This window comes from Pleuronectes platessa, chromosome 1, assembly GCF_947347685.1.
Source record: "Pleuronectes platessa chromosome 1, fPlePla1.1, whole genome shotgun sequence".
Taxonomy (NCBI): Eukaryota; Metazoa; Chordata; class Actinopteri; order Pleuronectiformes; family Pleuronectidae; genus Pleuronectes; species Pleuronectes platessa.
The window spans coordinates 32279887-32301134 of NC_070626.1; the positions used below are offsets into that span (position 1 = coordinate 32279887).

At 44.6% G+C, this 21248-nt stretch overlaps 1 protein-coding gene and 1 long non-coding RNA gene across 2 annotated transcripts in view; both read right to left on the reverse strand.

The window, feature by feature from the left end:
• The window catches only part of LOC128445240 (serine/threonine-protein kinase BRSK2-like), a 69166-nt gene extending 65614 nt beyond the window's left edge, over positions 1 to 3552 (reverse strand). Inside the window, 1 exon segment of the mRNA XM_053428006.1 lies at positions 3459 to 3552. Within this exon segment, the coding sequence (XP_053283981.1) occupies positions 3459 to 3552 (94 nt within the window).
• Positions 3553 to 5599: 2047 nt separating this feature from the next.
• Positions 5600 to 21248, reverse strand: part of LOC128445627 (uncharacterized) — an 85395-nt gene continuing 69746 nt past the window's right edge. Inside the window, exons 3-4 of the long non-coding RNA XR_008339481.1 lie at positions 6551 to 6714; positions 5600 to 5754 (exon numbers count right to left, since the gene is read on the reverse strand). This is a non-coding gene — a long non-coding RNA (uncharacterized LOC128445627). The remainder of the gene's footprint in view (positions 5755 to 6550; positions 6715 to 21248) is intronic.

A 21248-nucleotide genomic window follows, 5' to 3' on the forward strand; every position in this document is an offset into this window, starting at 1 on the left:
CTTTGTTCCAGCAGAGCTCCACCTCACATGCTACACACATGAAGGGACACACACCGACACACACTTTGTGTTATTTCCAACAAAACTCGATTCATTGTTGAGTTTGTAAAGTGACGGAAAAGTTTCCAGGTGAAAAAATACACAACTTACTCACAGCTTTTATCAGATACGACTTTATATGAAATCTTAGTTTTTCCTGTTGTTGCAGCTTGTGACTCTTTAACGTGATATCAGATAAATGATTGACACCTGATTGATCCGTCAACAACGTGTCCGATCGTTTCATCGTTCAGTCCGACATCACGTTCCCGCGGGATCATTTCTTCTTCTGCAGTAATCGATGAGTTGCTCATCAGAGAATCAAACATCTACAGCTGCTTCAGCTTTTTAAAGCAACACAAGGTTGTGTTAATACAAAAGCTTCAAACTAACATTGATGCTACACAAACTTACAAAAGGTAGAATGTCATGTTTGCCACACAGCGCCCCCCGGTGGCCTGGAACTTCACGATGTAAATCTGGTGCTCCGTGCTGGAACATTAGGAACTGCTTTACCACATATACGTCAAAGGGCCGCAGCTAGCAGCTGGAAGCTAACAGCTGGCAGCTAGCAACTAGCAGCTAGCAGCTAGCAACTAGCAACTAGCAGCTAGCAACTAGCAGCTAGCAGCTAGCAACTAGCAGCTAGCAACTAGCAGCTAGCAACTAGCAGATAGCAGCTAGCAACTAGCAGCTAGCCATAAGACACAACTAGCTGTCCATGCTCTGTGTGGACGTCATTAGACAGAAGAAGAGAAACGAAGAAGAGGAAAATAGAAAGTGAGCGAGTAAGAAACCGAAGAAGAGTGAATATTATGACTGTTTGAGTTCAGCTGTGGAAGTTGTTCACTTGCTGGTTTATCATCAGCAGCAGGTCGAACCATTTCCACAGATGTTTGGCCGAAGAATTCATGAATATCTCGTGTTATCATCAAGATCCATGAATTATGCTGAGAAATCTAAAAACAAATGTGTAAATTTTTAGAGCAGAAATCTGAACATTGAATAAATTCAGGCTCAAAATTCTTCTTCAATGTCGTCGAGATATTAGAGTTGAAGGTTTTTACAGAAGAGACTTTGCAGAGATCTGTTTTTATTACTTCATAAATCAGAAAATTATTGTTGACGGCCATAAAAAAAATCTATGTTCAGCCTCTTTTTATGAATCAAATATCCTGTAAATCAGGTTGTGAATGTTACATGAGAGAAAAACAGTAAAAAGCTGGAGTTTGGTGAATTTAAGTGAAACTGAAGATTTCATGTTGAATTAAATGTACACGCGCAAAGACAAAAAGGGAAATTAAAAACTAAATATGGATTTTTATATCTTCAATCCACTCGTCTCAAAGAAAAACATGTTACAGAAGAAATCTCAAAATTACCACTGCATGAAAATTATTATATTTAAGCCTCAAGTGTCTCGTCCACAGATTCAGTTCCTTGAGATAATCCAGAAAGAAGAAATAGAAATCAGTGAAGAATCAGTGTCTGTGCAGGTTGAACCCACGTCACTGTAACTCGACTCCATCAGAACCATCGTGTGATTAACTGTTACGATCCAACTCGATCCAGCCGGCTAATTGGTGAGTTATGAATTATTCACGGTGAGCGATGGAGTGAGGCCGTGAGCCTCTCCCCCCCCCCCCCCGGAGGCACAGGGAGACACCTTGATGGTTTTTGGCGGAGTGTGATCACAGATGGGGAACCTGGCCCCAGTCGACCACACGGCTCTAATGAGAGGAATCGTGTGACGGTCACAGACGAACTCAGGAGGTGAGTCCGTCGCTCTGGAAACTCACAGACACAGAAAGACGTGAGAGGACGACTCAGCAGCAGGAAGAGGAAGAGGAGGAGGAGGAAGAGTCTCTACTGTCGTCTTCAGCTGCCTCAGTTTGAGATGTGGAACAAAACACTGGTTTTAACAGCTTACTGCTGGTTGGAGTATGAAAATCGTTCTACAGACTGAACTCACACCACAGACACTCGTGTTACACCCACTACGTTCGAACTGGGAACCTCATCACCTCTGCTTCACATTCTGCTGGTGTCCTTAGAGCCGGTGAAACTGGGACGTCTGTGAGCGCTGCTGGTTCTGTTTCAGTTTGAAAACTCTGAGAACAAACAGAAACCGACTCAGACGCTCATGACCTCTGGCTGATCGGGTCGGACTGCTGGTTGTGTTCGTGCAGAACAGGATTCAAACTGGTTCGGAACCAAAACTCTAAATTGGACCGAGATCGATTTAGTTTGAAAACACATTAATCTGCATGTTTTACATGATGTTTGACGGGAAATCGTTATTTTCAGAATCCTAATGAACCAACTGGATGACGATCGCTCCGAGAGCTCAAACTTCCACCAACGCTAACGTCTCACCACGTTAAAGAAAGTCAAAGAAATGTCCTGGATCCACCTCTTCCCCAACTGGTCTTCATCTTCTAGGTGTACAGCTCCTCTTCTTCATCCTGAGATGTTCGTGTTCTTCTAGTTTTACGTCACGTGTTAGAAACCTCGTCCACACGTCCACTCGCTCACTGGGAAGCTTCCACACATTGTCCTGCTGGTTCCTCACGAGGACTCACTCTGACAGAAAAACTCCAACTGGACCATTTGAAGATAAATGTGTGAAGCCAGTGAAACCAGTGAAACCATCACTGCTGACGACCCCTAAAACTGGAGCTGAGCAGATTGTTCCTTCACCAAAATGACTCATGAGGAAGTCAAGGTGAAGATGATGAAGATGATGAGGACGATGAGGACGATGAAGATGACAAGTTGCTCTTTGCTGCAGCTAAAGAGCAAATAAAAGTACAGGGCTGCAGAGGAGTGTGTGTGTCTCTGTGTGTGTGTGTGTGTGTGTGTGTGTGTGTGTGTGTGTGTGAGTCTGTGTGTGTGTGTGTGTGTGAGTCTGTGTGTGTGTGTGTGTGCAGGACAGTGCAGCATCACTCTGCAGCCTCAGCAGAGACCATGTGACAGACGCTGCTACAGAGGAATTAAAGACAAGAAAAAATCACAAGGGCCGAATATCAGTGAGAACTTTCTGCCTGACGACAAGGATTAAAGGCACACTACCATCTTCATCACTATCATCTTCTTCATCATCATCATCATCAACTACAGCATCATCATCACCTGCATCACCTTCAACACCACCACCTTCATCAGCATCATCACCCTCATCTTCATCACCACCTTTAACACCACCACCTTCATCGCCCTCGTCATCACTTTCATTACCTTAATCATCATCATCATCATCCAATACCCCCCCCCACACGTCCCTCAGTCAGGAGCCGTGTCTCCGCTGCTCTTCTCCCGCAAACAGATCACGCAGAGCCGCTGTGTGATGTCAGCTGCGGATGATGCTGAGGAGAGTCCCGCAGCTGGGGGGGGGGGGGGGGGGGGGGGTATTCACTAACCTGTCTGTCCTTTGCCCAGCGTCTTCTCCAGGCGGTACGGTCCCACATAGTTGGCATAATGGCCGCTGTTTGCGTCCTTCCCCGACGAGGACATGTCTCAGTCGTGCGCGACCCGTTTTTTTCTTGCGGGTGTCAGAGAAGCGCAGTCCCGCGGTGGAGCTCTCCTCGCGCGGCGTGCCCGTGGATCTGATGCTGCTGCGTTAATCGTCTCCCCCTCCTGCGTGCGCGCTTGCGTGCGTTCGCCGGTCGTGCGTTCGTATGTGTCCCCGGTCCCGCGCGGCTCAGTGTGCGGGATGGAGCCCGCTCGTCATGGTGCTGCTGCGGGAGGAGCTGCGCTGCGGCCCCGCTGGATGTGAGCTGGAGCTGGGACAGGACGGACTCTGCTGCTCCGTCAGTGCGCGTCTGTGTCCACCACCACTTCCGCTGCTGCCTTTCACAATAAAGGCACAGAACTGCTGCAGCTCCAGGGCCGGAGCAAGAGGGGGCACTGACCCCAGCTGAAATCGTATGGCCCCTGAAGTGCTCCTGTCCTGTCATAAAAACAAAAACAATCACTGACCAACAATAGAGATTATTCAGTCTGTTATATCGTAAACTCTGTTCTTTTCTGAAGCTGTTTCACACCTGAGCTCCAGATCAGATCCAGAGCATCTTCTCCAGAGTTGTGTTTCACAGCTGAACAACACATCAGCAGATCCTTCTCATGGTTCAGGTGAGAGGTGGAGCATCCGGGTGCAGCAGACACAGACAGGAAGTGACCTGTTACCTCTGCTGCAGAGGTCACGTGATCATGTTTGCATCACCTGACACATCGTCAGCTCTGATCAACACAAACTCTCCTAACATCTTCGTCTGTGTCTTCTATGTGGGTCAGCACTTCTTCACCAGAGATCTTTGTTTTAGTTTCTTCATGTTTGTGTCACAAAACATGAAGAACTCCCCCCCCCACACCCCCCACCCCACCCTCCTGCTAACATCTGCTAACTCCTGCTAACATCTAGTCCTATAATCTAAAATTGATAATGTCTTTTCAAGTCTTAACTCAGGATACTGAACACAAATATGTAAATAGATTATGAATTATAGATTAATAAAGTATAAATACACATTCATAATAACTACATTATGAATATGGATGAACGAAAATGTTTGTGATCTGCTCGTTCTCAGATTTTTACATATTTAAACTCGGTATCAATCCTCCCTTTGGCTTCGTCTTGGAGTTGTAAGAAAGGTGGGGTTTTAATTTGAAGGCCAGTTCGTCTAACTTCCGGTGCTGAGCCATACTGTCACAGCTGCTTGGTTAGGGAACGCGCATGCGCACAGAGCGTGCACGGCAGGGGTCTCTGATTGAGCCCGGGTCGAGGTGATGGAGGAAGATGAAGGAGGAAGATGATGGAGGTGCATGATGAGAAGAAGCTGCATTGTTAAAAACCTCTATCAAGACATTTCAAAATAAAACAAAACAAAATAAGGTTTAACAAAAGTTTTATTTGAAATCAGATTGAATTTGAAATAACCAAACTCCAAATAGTAATAAAACATGAAGTCATTAATTGTCAGTGTCTGTGTTTGTGTGTGTGTGTGTGTGTGTGTGTGTGTGTGTGTGGTATACACTGGGACACTCTCACTTGATTAAAGCAGCGGTTGGTGACACCGATCATCCATCAGTCTCATCACTCCTTCACAACAAAAGCCTTTTGACCCGGCACGCTCGGTGGCAGATGGAACCCCCCCCCCCTCAACCACCCACCCACAACCCACCCCTACCCCTCCTCTTCATCTACCCCCCCCCCCCCCCCCATCTTACCCACAAATCCGAGTCCCTAACAAAGACAGGGAGGGTGGGAGGGGGGGGGGACCTGGTTGCCATGGGACGGCTTTACCGCTAAATGACTTCCTGTTAATTAATGTAAAGCCCCCCCCTCCATCATCGACACAGGAGCCGGCGATGACCCCCCCCCCCCCCCCGTCCGCGGATCAATCATGACATTTCTAGATCCACGGCACCGGGCTCTCCAGCCGGATCTCTGCCCTCTGAGTCCCTGGAGGCCGCGGACCGACTGACAGCTGTGGACGGCACCGTGACCACAAAGCCAGAGCAGCGTCCTAATCACCTCCATCAGGAATAATCTGCCATAATCACCCGGGGCTCCGAGGAGAGGCCACACATCCGATACCCACGTGTCAACAGCTGAGAGGGTTGTGGTGAAGAGGAGGACCGGATCATAACCAGCACCAGAAGTTCCTCTGGAGACGATTCAGCAAGAGGGACATAGTTTCAACAGGTGTAGATCTGCACAAACACACATGGACCACAGACGGTGAACCAAGATGGACGACACAGATCCATTTCCTCACAACATCCAGAAATGATGACAAAATATCTCAGATATGAGCGCTACCAGATATAGATAGATATATAGATGGATACTTTATTAATCCTGTGGGAAATTCAGATCATCAAGTAGCTTGTACACTTAAATTATCACTGACATACAAACATAAATCACATACAGAGAACAAATTTACAGATACAGGAATGGAATGCAATGATGTGATTGTGTCAGTGTCCAGTAGGAAAGTTTTCTTGTGCTGCTGGAGTGGATAGTACAATAAAATATTAAATGTATATATATATAAAAACAGCAGAAAACTATATATATATAAATATCTAAATATATAAGAATATGTGGTGGTAAAGTCTGTGCATGGGGCTAGTATAGCCAGTGAAGGGATTGGCTAGTACAATAAAATATAAAATGTATATATATAAAAACAGCAGAAAAAAAAAAATATATAAACATCTAAATATATAAGAATATGTGGCAGCATCTGGGTGAAACCAGGATGATCCTGGACATGAATAACAGACACAAGAGATAAGTTCAGACTGATCTGAGACCAGGTGGGAGTCGAACACAGCACCGCTCAGTGACTGTGGCTGAACAAAGTGTTTCAACAGAGTGAAACACTTTGGATCATTTAGATCATTTAACTTAACCAGCTCATTAACATGAAGTGAATATTCATGAGCTGAGTCAGAGTCTCTGGTTCGAGTGGTTTGTGAAACGTGCAGAAGAACATCTCACTTCTCCTCAGGATTTATTCATTCTTCGTGGTGAGTTCAGCAACATCCAGAGAGAGCAGGTGTTCTGTGAAGGATCTGGAGCTTCAGGTGGTTTCAAGAGGTCAGTGGTCGGTCCTGGTCCAGTTCTGTTCACAACGTTTACTTCATGAAGCTTCACACGTTTATCTTTAAAGGAAAGATGAGACTGAAGTTAGTTTGGTGTGAGTGCAGCCGGAACCATAACCTTGAAAACACAACTGAATAAATAGTGAAATAACATGATGTATGAATTATAGAGCAACACAAGCAGAAACATCAGTGAATGAATTGAAAATATAATTTTATCATTTTCCCGCATTCAAGAATATTTTTTATATGTGGTTTTTTATAGGGCATGAATTAGTGTTTCTCTTTAAGCCTGCTCATGTATCGTGGTCTATCTTTCTGCTCATGTTGAGCGTGATGACGTTTCCACAGCAGATCTAAACGCTGCAGGAGCAGCAGGATGTGTCCTTCACTTCCAAGACATCTCTGTAAAAAAGAAGCTTAGCCTGCAGTCTATTTCTGCATTAGTCAGCCCTATTGTGGCAGCAGGGCAGGATAACACACACACACACACACACACACACACACACACACACACACACACACACACACACACACACACACACACACACACACACACACACACACACACAAAGCAAAGAAGCCAAGTGAGAGAACATTTCCTCTGACAGCAGACTGATAAAGAGAAAATCGCAGAGATGAGTTGAGGTTTAGAGGATTTGTCCCAAACCTTGAGGAGAAGGTCACTGTGGGTTTTAGAAGAAACGGCCTGTGAAGCTGTGTCTGTCAGGAGCATCAGAGTTGAACAACAGAACATTAATTAGGGAAATGAACGCTCACTTCATTTGAATATATTTTCCATCAGTGGAGAAGTGATGAGGCTCAATATTTCCACTGAAAGCCTCATCAGTGCAAAAATGGAATCTGACTCTTTCAGTTATTTTGTTTTAACCGAGCTCCGAGGTTTTATAATAACAGCTGAATTTACAACAGGAGCTAAAACGAGACCATTCAAGTATAAATACAGTATATTTACAGATATTTACAGTTTTATCACATTTACTGTAGATTTGAACTCATGACCTCATGTTTTTGATCTGTTTCTAAAACCAATCAACTTGTTTAGAGCTTTCTCTCCAGTTTCAAATAATTCTTCTTTAACTTCTGGTTACATCTCGTCTCAAAATACTAATTTATCCAAAAGTAATTAACACAAATCTTCGGTGTAAAAATCCGAAGCTGCAGCTGCTTTAGTCGACAGGAGTTTTAATCTATGTAGATAGAAAAAGGTCCGATGTTCAATTTAAAGCTTTGGTTCTTGTCGGCTTCGGCCATTGTTGTTTGAACAAGATGTTATAATATAACTTAGTGTCGTTTTCCACAACTTAAAATTTACAACTGATATTGAACTCCCAGTGTTTCTGATTAGTTACTGTGGTTAACACTATCATCAGCTGTGTAGCGCACCCTGCTGGTCAGAGAGAGAATGCAGGTTCCGTCTGTTTGTGTCCAAGATAATAAAACCTGTCTTGTCCCCTCCCAGAATCCACCACCTGTCATCATGTGACCTGAGTCCCATGACGTCTGAATCACTTCAACTTGCTGCTGATTGGTCGAAAGCTCCGGAAGAACAACTGAAATGAACAGAAAACAAAACCTATTATTCTAATCTGTTCCTGCTCGACCGCAGCTTCACAATAGAGGCACATTGTTGGTAATTAAGTGTGTGTGTGTGTGGGGGGGGGGGGGGGGGGGGGTGCAGTGAGACGAGTGTAGTTCAGGGGTAATTATTAAACTGATAATTTAGAGTGAAGCTGTGTAAGCTCATTTCGATTACAGCTCCGCAATTAAACTGGCAAAAGACAATAATTACAAACAGCACTCACAACATGCAGCCGCACATTCTCTCTGATTCTCTATTTATCTGTCAGGGTTCTGCTGCTTCTCCTCTTACTCAGATCTTTGAGATACAGTCTATTAAAACTCAGATGGCTTCATGCAGGTCTTCTTCAACTTGGGCACAAGTGTTTAAAACCATTACGACAAATACACAAAAGTACAAAAATGAAGACTCGCGCAAATAAAAAAATAGTAAAGCAATAATACATAACATAAAATATCATGAAAACACACAACAGCACATAGAAGCAGAAACATAAGTCTTATCTTATCACAGTGGAAAGTAAATTTATTAAAACTCTTAATCATTATTAATAATTCTGGGCACCGATCTGCTCAGCGAAGGTCAGACTTGTTCTAGTCGCTGTGGGTTGTTGGTTTCAAACCCTCTTGTAGCTGTGAGGGTCTCCATCGAACACATATGATCTTGTCTGTTTTCCTTTGAGCTCCACCTCCTGGTAACGTTTGCTCTCATCACAGATGTTGATATATTGAGATCAACTAAAAGCTAAGCAGAAATCATATTTGATCCTTTTCACTGAAATCAGAGGGAGGCTCCACTCCTGTTTAGAATAAAATAAACAACTGATTCAACACGAGCCACAAATATGAACGTTTACATGTAACACAAGGTTAAATATTGTTTTTAAAGTGAAACAAAACTGAAACAACACGTTTGTGTTGGATCGAGTTTTGTTTTGTGATCAAGTGAAGTTTTCAATGAGACGTGAAACTCAAATGTACATTTTTGTCCATGTGCACAAATGATCTACCCTGTCGGATGATGCCACCTAGTGGATCCATTGCAAAACAGCATCCATATATAGATGTTTCACTTACAGAATGAATATTTATCCAATTACGGACTTTTTGTCTTTTCAATTAGTTCAGTTTTTTAAGTTAGGTGATACAATTTTTTTTTAAATGTTTGTTTTAATTTTACTGGATTGACATTTCTGTTAGATTTGTTTGTTAATAACTTTTTTAGTAATTTTTAATACTGGGACTTTTTGTTGTTTATTTTTGTGCGTACACACAATAAAAGCAAAGTTGTGTTATCTTATTTAAGGACATGTCATGTTAGTTTTTCATTCTTTATTTTAACCTAATGTCTGTTTATGTTTTTGTTTGTTAATAAGCAAACGAAATACAATCAAACTAAACTAAACAAGATTTTTTGGCTTATCTCAAAAGAATGTTTTCTTCATTTGTAATTCAAAATAATCAGAGAGCTTATTTAATCATGTTAAATTAGTTCACAATATATATATATATATATATATATATATATATATATATATATATACATATATACACTTATCAATATGAATATGAAAACAAATACATATTAACATTACCAGTTTGTGGATTTCTGTAATAATTATTAATTTATATTCTATGAATCGTTCTCAAATGTTAATGTTATTGCTGCCTGTTGGACAGAAATAAAAAAGAACAGCCTTTATCCTGATGTTTAAATCTGATCTTGGACAAAAACTAAGTCACAAATCACAAGAACAAAACATGGAAATGCTAAAAAAGTTCTAGTTATTGTACGAACCCAGTTGGATTCAGTTTGCAGACCAGAGGCTGAGGCTGTGGCTGCAGGTCATTTATCAGAGGTTTCCCCAAGACCCACTCGAAACAACAGGAACTCATTGGATTTTAATGAAAGTGTTACTGGGACGTGACGTCATCACCACAAATTAAACGTTCTCTGCCAGTTCAGTTCAGACACTGGAGCAATGGAAGTAATGAAATAATGTTTAAAACCATGAAAAAATCATCGCGATTATTCAAATACACGTGAGAAGAAGCACATGATGGCTGTAAAAATAAGGTGCATTTAAAAAAAGGCCAGACAAGTTTTTCCTTGAGAAGCTTTGTCACTACAACCACAGTTACTCACGTCTCAGGTGAAATACATATCTGGTGTGTACTGGGAATATTTGTGATCGAAAAGATTGAGTTGAAGAAGATGTACTCACCAGTCAATGGAATAAACAAGGTTTTAAAGATAAAAACAACATCTGTGAATAACAGTAAAGTCAATATAATTTATTGGATAAAAATTCTGAGGATGATTTATAGAGAGCCTCTAAGTTCTGACTGCTGATATTTTTTCTACTACTTTTTTTTACTACAAATTAAAAAGCATCTCTAACAACTTCAGATGCTCACAGCCGTCGTGGTGGAGAAAACACAAGTTTTAATTTTTAGGACATCATGGAATTCCTGCTCCTCTTGGACGGTGACAAACATTAACTTGTTCCCACAAGAAAATTGTCTTGTGCGAACAAGTTTAAATCTTATATGAACGTGATAGAAACGATGCCCCTGTCGGGACGTTAGGGGAAACACACACTGAACAATACAAACCCTCTAAACAACTGTTTCTTGTTATTTCTTGTGTATTTGTAAAGAAACAAAACTAAAGTGGAAGATAAAGAAAGTAAAGTAGAGAGGTCAAGTGATCCGGTGTTCCAGTTTAACTGGCGCGTATGGCAACTGGCGACATTCCAGATGTTGACGCTCTTTTTCAGAGCCGGTGGCAAATTCGTCATTTTTACAAAGCGCCTGTGTGAGAAGTGCGGTGATCTACTGAAGGTCTTGCTGAAATAAAAATCCTACAAAAACCCTTCACGAGTTCATGTGTCCGTGTCAGCATCACGTTGAGACCGCACTATACATTTAAATGGTAAAAAAAAAATAGTACAAAAACCTTGAACGGGATTCGAAACAATGAGCTGAAACACTATAAGCTTCTAGCCTGATGACGATCTCACTACGCCACCGAGTTGCTGAGATCTGCATCACGCGTCAGATCAATGTCTCGTTCTTTGCTTTGTCAGCTGTATATCACCAGATGTGCTTTGAGGTAACGCCCATGTCATCTGGTGATAATCCGAACACAGAATAAACGCTGTAAACTCAATACCAGGGTTTACAATCTGATGCTCCTCTTCATAGGAGACACAGGGAGCATTGAAGAACACACACGCGTCACCAGCTCCACTCAAAGTGTTTTTGTTTGACGCTGGTGATCATTACAATGCGCACACACCAAACCAGTGCTACATGTAAACATCCCTCACATCAACAAGGCGGAAGCTCGAGCGGTGTTTTCATGAGTTAAGTTGGTGAACGTGCTTCTAATGGACGTGTGGAGCTTCACGTGTCCTCCTGTCGCTGCTGGTTGAAGTCAGCGGACGGGATTTTAAAAGATGTTCTCGTTGTTGTCGATGATCAGGTTCATTCATCGGAGAATGAAAACAACCGCTCATCACAGAACGGGTGTGTTTGTTTTTCGTAGTTTCTTTAATGCAAGTGTTGTTTATCTGTGTGAAATCAACAGATGATCTTGTGTGTCGAGTGTGTTTTCAATATGACACATGTGTGTCGAGGCAAATCTGGAAAACTAACTTAACGTCTCCATTGTCGAACAACGTGTTGTGTATTTCTTCTCTTCTGTCAGGTGGCTGCGTGCTTTGTTGGAGCTGTGTCAGTCGAAGGAGTAAATAAAGTTCACTCTGTAACTATGACAACTCTGGCAAATTATGATAGTGATAAATAATAATAATAAAACTATTTATATTTTGTTGTATTTTCACAAACAATGTGGTGTGGTGATACGGGCAATTGTGGACGCTTCATGAAACATCAACAGTTGCCATGCGTGCCACTTAAACTGGAACAACTGACTTTTCTCCGCTCCAGGCTACAGTTAAATTAATAACTTTTTCCATATAAACTTAACACCGTCGGTCGAATTGTACCTCAGCGATGCCCAAACCGCAACGTGATAACGATTTTTCTATTTTTTCATCGTCAGGTCCCGCCGCTAAGAAGAGAACCACTCGACAAACGGTCCCACCTGTCCCGAGTGAGGCCAACCAAGGTGATGCTAACGTCTCAGAGCTAACGCTAACTGATCAAGCAACTATGGAGCAGATCTTAGCCAAAATAAAGTCTGTGGCCTCTCCGGTGAACGACATGGATGAATCAGTTGGCGCTCGCCTAGACACCATTGACTGTGCACTGAACGAAATAAAAGTATCTGTCACTTCGGTGGAGAGCTCCTTGTCGGCTCTGTCTAACAGAGTGACGGACCTGGAAAAGCGCATGGAAGAGGTCGAGGAGAGGGTCTCCGCCACGGAGGACAGCCACAGTGCCCATGACACCTGCACAACCGCTGTGGAAAAAACAGTGAAGCAGCTGCTGCTGAAAATTGACGACCTAGAAAACCGTGGCCGTCGCAAAAATCTGAAAATTATCAACCGTCCAGAGAAGACGGAGGGCAACATCCCGGTTGCGGACATTCTCCAGACAACATTACAGAATTCAATCGGCCTGCCGGCTGATTACCCCCCGCTGGAGATTGAACGTGCCCATCGGGCCCTGGCTCCCGCTCCGGCCACGGACAAGCCCCAAGAAGCGTCCTGGTCCGGTTTCTGCGATATTCCCAAAGAGAGGCTGTGCTCAGAGCAGCGCTAAAGAAACGCGACATCCACCATAGCGGCTCCCTGCTGCGGTTCTACCCCGACCTGTCAGCGGAGGTCCTGCGAAGGCGGCGAGAGTTTGACACCATGGGGGAAGGGCTGGTTCGTCATAATAAATACCGTGGATTTGCCTACCCAGCCCGCCTCCAGTGTCTCCATGAAGGGCAAATTCGCCTTTTTGACACCCCTGAGTCTGCGGCCGCATTTCTGGATACCCTTAAATGAGGTAATTTCTTCTGCATCTCTGTTGTTACCAGTTACAATGGAAAAGGACAGACTTTACATGCACACGGAGCCCCCACTGAACATTGTGTATTTTTCTGTGACCACCACATGGACTTTGAGAGAATAGTTTAATATCAACGGAGCTGATTGATCGACTCGTGTTTTTTCCCTTGGGAATAAGGTGTTTTTATTTTATTCTCATTTTGTATTATATTCAGTGTGATTTCATACTCTACTGCAGTGCTTTTTTTTTCTTTTTGTCACAAATACAGCACTTGCACTTTTAATTTAGTTTTGTTAATTAATTTATCCTTATCGTATCAGCTCTGTGTGTAGTCTATATTCAAAGAACACTTTGCACTAATGTTGTGGTCCAAGCAAAACTTGGAAACCCATTATTCTGGGGTGTCTCTCAGTGCTGTATATTATTCAGCCTGGAGGGTGGACACTGTTTTGGGTGTCTTAGTTGTTACTGTGATCTACCTGCTAAACTAGGATTTGGACTAGGTTAAGTATGCCCAGTGACTTTTTTTGGGGTAGTTTTGTCCTGTCGTTTGGGGACAGGATAGGGGAGGGTAAGCGCTGCTGTTTACATTTTTCGTGTTTCGTGTTTCATTTTCCTTTTGTTGGATGATTGGAGTCTAGGTTTATTTTGTCATACAACCGCCTGCACTTTGATTAATTCCCCCGCACTCAGCACCTGCTATTTAATCACTTTCCGGCTTTGTGGCTCCCATGTCTAGCTCAATTAAACTTACTACTTGGAATGTCCAGGAACTGGGCCATGTAATTAAAAGGAAGAAGATTTTAACATATTTGAAAAAACAAAAATCTGATATAGCATTACTTCCGGAAACCAGGCTGATACAGAACATTTGAAACTTAAGAGGGACTGGGTAGGTAAAGTTTACTTTTCCTCCCATTCACAGAATAAAAAAGGTACAGCCATTCTTAAAAATAAGAACCTTCCATTCATCTTGGAACATGAAGAAAAGGACTCAGAGGGGAGATTTATTTTGATTAAGGGTTCGATTCTTGAACAACATATAACTATTTTCAATATTTATGCACCAAATATTGATTCACCCCAGTTTATGTTGCAAATGATTTTGATGTTTAACCATCACTGCAGGGCTTGGGCTTCCTAGCCGGCGATTTAAATTGTCTAATGAACATTTCTCTGGATAAATCCTCCTCTGCAAACATGTCTAACCCGAGATCGTCTGCTGTCCTTAAAAATGTATGCACAGATACCAGATTGACAGATATATGGCGACATTTAAATCCTAAAATGAGACACTACACGTTTTATTCACATCCCCACAACTCGTATTCTAGACTAGACTATTTTTTTATTCCTAAAGACTTTTTACACTCTGTCCAGACTTGCTGTATAGACTCTATTGTCTTATCAGACCACGCTCTGGGACATCTATGCATTAACCCATTATTTAACATTCCTAGAACTCCCACTTGGAGATTCAACACGTCGTTTTTAAATAGTGACTCTTTTTGCGTTTTTGTCCGGAACAACTTATCACAATTCTGGCTCGACAATAAAAGCTCTCCAATGTCCTCTGCTACGATCTGGGATGCAGCTAAAGCCACTTTACGTGGTCACCTTATATCCTAAAGCTCTCATCAGAAAAAACCTTTAGAGGAAAACAGAAAGAATCTTGAAAAATAATTGACTAGGCTGGTCCAGTCGCCTGCTTGCCCACCAACTGAAAAATCTAAATAATGATCGCTCAATTAATATGATAAGAACACAGAGTGGGGATGTCACATATGATCCAACGATTGTCAATAGTACTTTCCGGGATTTTTATAAATCCCTGTATAGTACAGATAAGGCTGACGAGGCTGATATTGCTGCATATTGGAACAATATCCTTTTACCTACTATTGCGGAGTAGGATCGCTCCAGCTTAGACGCTGCATTCACTCCAGAGGAGGTCTGGGCTGCAATTCAATCTATGCCAAATGGGAAGTGTCCAGGCCCTGACGGGTTTCCACTGGAATTTTTTAAGAAATTCTGGCCAGAGATCCACATCATTTTTATGCCTGCCGTTAATGGTATCTTGAGAGATGGCATCCCCCTCTCCTGGAGATACGCTTCCATTAGTTTACTTCTAAAAAAAATATAAAAACCCTTTAGATTGTTCATCATTTAGGCCTATTAGTCTCCTCAATGCGGACTACAAAATTATTGCAAAGGTATTGGCTCGCAGATTGGAAAACATCCTTCCCAAAATAATAAACCCAGATCAAGCGGGGATTGTAAAATCAAGATATGGCACAGACAATGTACGTCGCGCTCTTAATGTTGTTCAGTATCTTAACACACATAAAAATCTAGCACTTATAGTCTCCCTTGATGCCGAAAACGCTCAGGCTGTGAAAACACTGAGCAGGACATGTGAAGATCAAGATTAGGATGCATTTATTTGTCCCAAACACATGCACAGACATGCACAGTCACACTCATGCAGGTAGGGAAATTTAACCTCTGCTTTTGACCCATCAATAAGACAATTCAATAAGAAGGAATTCATCAGACAACACCTCACAGGGGAACAATGCCTCAGCCTCAACCAGAATTTAATATGTTCACTTTTAACTTTTCAAGGATCTGAGTTTAAACCATTTCACAGTGGAGAGAAGAAAACTGAAAATCATATTTTCATACTTTCCATGACTGAAATGATCCATTTTCTTCAGTACAGTTGGAGGTTCAACAAACAGGAAAGACCGATTTTTTACTTTGCTGATGTGTGTTTGAAGAAGTTTCATCAAATCTTTCTGATTAGTGTCTGTTTGCAGTTATAGTGTGGTGATTGTGTTTTGTGTGGTTTGTGGATGTTTTCTCCCCCTTCCCTTCTGTGTTCCCCTGTGTGTTGTGTGTGGCAGGGGGTGTGGCTGGCTGGTGGCTGCAGCAGAACAAGGCACACCTGCATGCAATCCTCCTAATCATCCTCCTCCATATAAGCCTGGGCGTCTCATCACTTCAACGCCAGATTATTCCGTCAACTACGGTAGCAAGTGATCAGTAGGAAACTCTCGACTTCTTTGTCTTTTGGATAACCTTGTTGCTCTCTTCATCCAGAACCCTTGTGTGCCTCGCCGCTCGGCTCTTCATCCTCCACGATGCCACCTAGCACCCTGCTACTCCTGCCTTCCTCTTCCTAACCAGGTAATAAACTCTGTTCATTTATCCATCAACAAACCACTCTGTGTCTGCTCTGGGGTCCGAACCTTCACTTAAACCTAACAGAATAATCTGGCCAAAACATGGACCCCGCAGACGTGGAGAAATTCAGACTGGCGCTTTCCTCCCAAGGGAATCGAGTAGGGCAGCCTTAAACGAGGTGACGGAGACGCTCAACAATCTTACCTCCACAGGGGCGCGGATCAGCAGCCGAATGGACCAAGTTTCTAGTCACCTCTCCACGCTCACGGCTTCGTCTCACGCTCCAGCTCCGGTCCCGGATCTTGCTCCACCACCTCCAGCAGCTCCGCCGAGCTCTTCCTCCACTCAGCACAGGGAACCCGTCATCCCCACATCCGCTAGGTTTTCAGGTCAGTCAGGGTCAGGTAGAGAATTTCTTTTTCAGTGTAGCCTCGTTTTTGAGCAGCTACAGACAAGTCGCGGATAGCTTTTGTTATGAGTCTCCTGTCGGAGAAAGCCGCGGCTTGGGCTGTAGCTCTCTCTTATAATAATTCTCCGCACAGCGCCTGTTAACCTGATGCTATCCGGTAACCACCAGGAAATTATTTATTTTTTTAAATTCCTTCTCCGACTTCTCCCCAGTAGTGCTAGGGCTCCCTTGGTTGAAGCTGCATAACCCACAGATTGACCGGTCCACCGTCTCCATTTTCAACTAGAGTAGTTTCTGTCACTATCAATGTTTACATTCCGCCATCCCGTCAACCCTATCTTCCACACCGTCACGTCCCATGCCAGTGGATGTCAGCTCCGTACCCTCGGCTTATCATCACCTCCGGGAGGTGTTTAGCAAGGACCGCGCTCTCTCTCTTCCTCCTCACAGACCCTACGACTACTCTATTGATTTATTTCCAGACGCTTCCAGTAAATTGTATAATTTATCTAAGCCGGAAAGAGTGGCCATGGAAACGTATATTACTGACTCCTTGGCCACTGAACTAATCCGACCTTCGTCTTCTCCGCTAGGGGCAGGGTTTTTTTTCGTGGAAAAAAAGGACAAGTCGCTGCGCCCCTGTATTGACTTTCGGGCCTCAATGATATAACTGTTAAGAGCAGATACCCCCTCCCGCTCATAGACTCAAGTAAGGGGACGAGTGGAAGACTGGGTTTAACACCCCTCTGGGACATTTTGAATACATGGTGATGCTCTTTGGTCTCACAATTGCACCTGTGGTTTTTCAAAACCTGATTAATGATGTGCTAAGGGACATGTTGAACTATTTTGTGTTTGTTTATTTAGATGACATTTTGATTTTCTCCAGGAGCATGTGCAACATGTTAGTTTAGTCCTTAAAAGACTCCTATAGCAGAGTTGCCACACCTCTTACGCAGTTAACTTCTGTTAAAGTGCCATTTGTGTGGTGCCCATTGGCCAAGGCTTCATTTGCTAAATTGAAATTGTTATTTTCTTCTGCACCTGTTCTTATTCACCCTGACCCCGCGCTACAGTTTATTGTGGAGGTGGATGCTTCTGACTCAAGGGTGGGAGCCGTGCTTTCGCAGCGCTCCTCGGCTGAACAGAAGCAGCACCCGTGTGCTTTTTTCTCCCGCCAGCTCTCACCGGCAGAGAGGAACTATGACGTTGGGAATCGGGAGCTGCTGGCGGTCGTCCTGGCTCTGCAGGAGTGGAGGCACTGGCTTGAGGGATCCACTCATCCGTTTATAGTGGGGTCTGATCAAAAGCACCTCACGCCAGGCCCGGTGGGCCTTGTTCCTGGGGCAGTTTCATTTCACCCTCATCTATCGCCCAGGATCCAAGAACGTCAAACCGGATGTGCTGTCACGTCAGTTTGCTCTCCCGGTTGAGGATGCCACTGGGAGCTCCATCCTGCCATCTGCCCATGTGTTTGGAGCAGCTGGGTGGGAGATCGAGGGTGTGGTCCAAGGGGCCCAGAGGGACCAGCCGGTTCCACAGGGTTGTCCTCCGGACAGGCTGTTTGTTCCAGAGGTGGTGAGATCTCCTGTCCTGCAATGGGGACACGCCTCCCGGATTGCCTGCCACCCTGGTTTTCGTAGGACACTGGCCCTCCTGCAACAACGGTTCTGGTGGCCTTCCATGACATCGGATCCCAGGGAATTCGTCGCTGCCTGTTCCGTCTGCGCCCGGAGCAAAGCTACACATCAAGCCCCCGCCGGATTGCTGTGCCCCCTTTCCATCCCTCACCGCCCTTGGTCGCATGTGGCGGTCGACTTCGTCACCGGCTTACCTCCCTCGGAAGGCAACACCGTGACACTGACCGTGGTGGACCGGTTCTCCAAGGCGGCCCACTTTGTCCCTCTTTCCAAGCTACCTTCCGCACTGGAGACCGCCAACCTGCTGGTTACCCACGTCTTCTGCCTTCATGGCATCCCAATGGATATCGTCTCTGATAGGGGTCCGCAGTTCTCTGCCAGAACGTGGAGGGCGTTCTGCAAGGCGTTCGGGGTGTCAGCCAGCCTTTCGTCGGGGTACCATTCTCAGTCCAACGGCCAGACGGAACGGGTAAACCAGGATCTGGGGGCGGCCCTGCGTTGTGTCACAGCTCAACATCCTGCTTCCTGGGCCACACACCTCGCCTGGATTGAATATGCTCACAACTCCCTGGTCTGCTCCGCAACAGGTATGTCTCCTTTCATGGCAGCTAATGGGTTCCAACCTCCTCTGTTCCCTTCTCAGGAGACTGACGTGGCAGTGCCATCCGTGGAGGAGCATCTCCGTCGTGCTCGTCGGGTCTGGCGTGAGGCCCGGGCAGCCCTCGTCCGCACAGCTGCCCGCAATCAGCGAGTGGCTGACCGGCACCGCAGCCCGGCTCCGGACTACCTGCCGGGACAGATGGTTGGGTTTTCATCCCGTGATCTGCCCCTCCAGACTGAGTCTCGAAAACTGACACCAAGGTATATTGGGCCATTCGAGGTTGACCGGATCATTAACCCTTGTGCGATAAGACTTAAACTTCCCCTGTCGCTAAGGATTCACCCCACTTTTCATGTCTCTCTCCTGCGGATCTCCCCCCACCCCCCTTGACATAGATGACCATCCGGCATACACGGTAACTAGGGTGTTGGACGTACGCCGGCGTGGTCGAGGCTACCAATACCTCGTGGATTGGGAGGGGTACGGTACAGAGGAGAGACAATGGATTTCTCGTTCCCTCATCATTGACCCGTCTATACTGGATGACTTCTATGAGCGTTTCCCAGACAAGCCGGGTCGGCCGCCAGGTGGCGTCCCTTGAGGGGGGTACTGTGGAGATTGTGTTTTGTGTTGTGTGGTTTGTGGCTGTTCTTCCCCTTCCCTTCTGTGTTCCCCTGTGTGTTGGGTGTGGCTGCCGCAGGACAAGGCACACCTGAGTCCAATCCTCCTCTATATAAGCCTGGGCGTCTCATCACTTCAACGTCAGATTATTCAGTCAACTACGGTAGCAAGTGATCAGTAGGAAACTCTCGACTTCTTTGTCTTTTGGATGTATGCTAACCTTGTTGCTCTGTTCATCCAGAACCCTTGTGTGCCTCGCCGCTCGGCTCTTCATCCTCCACGTTGCCAGGATCTACAAGCCAGCTACTCCTGCCTTCCTCTTCCTCACCAGCTAATAAACTCTGTTCATTTATCCATCAATAAACCACTCAGTGTCTGCTTTGGGGTCGGAACCTTCACTTAAACCTAACACATAGAAACAACAACAAGCTGAGCCAGGTTCAGGCTGCTTTGACAAAAGAGCGAGAGCGATAATTAGGATAAAAATAAGAAGACTTGTGAACACAGACAACACATCTAATCAGTTCATCCGAGAATCTTCGTACCAAATGTGAAAGGACTCTCACATCGCGTTGTTTTGTAATGTATTAAATGTGATGACATGCCTTTCGCCATTCAATAAAGTTGGTTATCAAAATTAAATATTGAATACTAATCTTTAAAATATTAAATAATAACTTTAATTGATTCAAGTTACCTCTGGGAATCACCCTGGGACCTGGTCTTTTTTAACTACAGTTCGGCCTACATGTTTAGCCTAAAGCCGGATGTCCTTTGATCTGGAGAAAACCAGAACTCCCTATCCCAGGGTAATTCAACATCACAAAGAGGAGTGAAAACCGACTGGACACACAAGGGTCAACCACTATTGGTCACTCTGGGCCCCATGACCTGTGAGGTCACCGGGCCATTATAAGGCCAGGTCTCCCACTCTTCATTCTCTTTCCATGCAATCCCTCCGAGGGGAGAAGTCTGGCTTGTCCAGCTCACATCTTCTCTTCCATACACCTCTTCTAGAGGACCACACCGCTCTTTCCACGAATCCTCTCAGAGGAGAAGGGTCGCGGTCCAGTTACTCTTTCAACTCAAATCAACTTCATGGAGGAGAGGTGCCGCTTCTACTCACCTCAACAAGGAAACCTCTACAAATCCAAGCTATACCAACCTTCAAGCAGCGACGCGATGTCCTGCCGGAGAACTTCAAACAGCAACTGAGCTGCACCGCTCAACAGAGGCAGGAGCCACAAAACCAGCAAGACGACTCAGAACTTCTTGCAGCACAGCAACAATTCTTCTCTTTCCATGGACGGGTATCACAAGATAGATAAGATAGATACATGCACAATCACACAACATGCAGAGTAGGGAAATTTGTCTTCTGCTTTTGTCCCATCTGGTGAATATCACAGGACACACAGAGCAGTGGGCAGCCATGCACAGCGCCCGGGGAGAAAGGTGCCTTGCTCAGTGGCACTTAGACAGTGGGGGTAGGGAGAGTGCTCTTTGGACTTTGGAACAGATCCGGGTGTTGTCCTGGCAGGTATGTTGTATTTTCACCGCGAGGAATCGA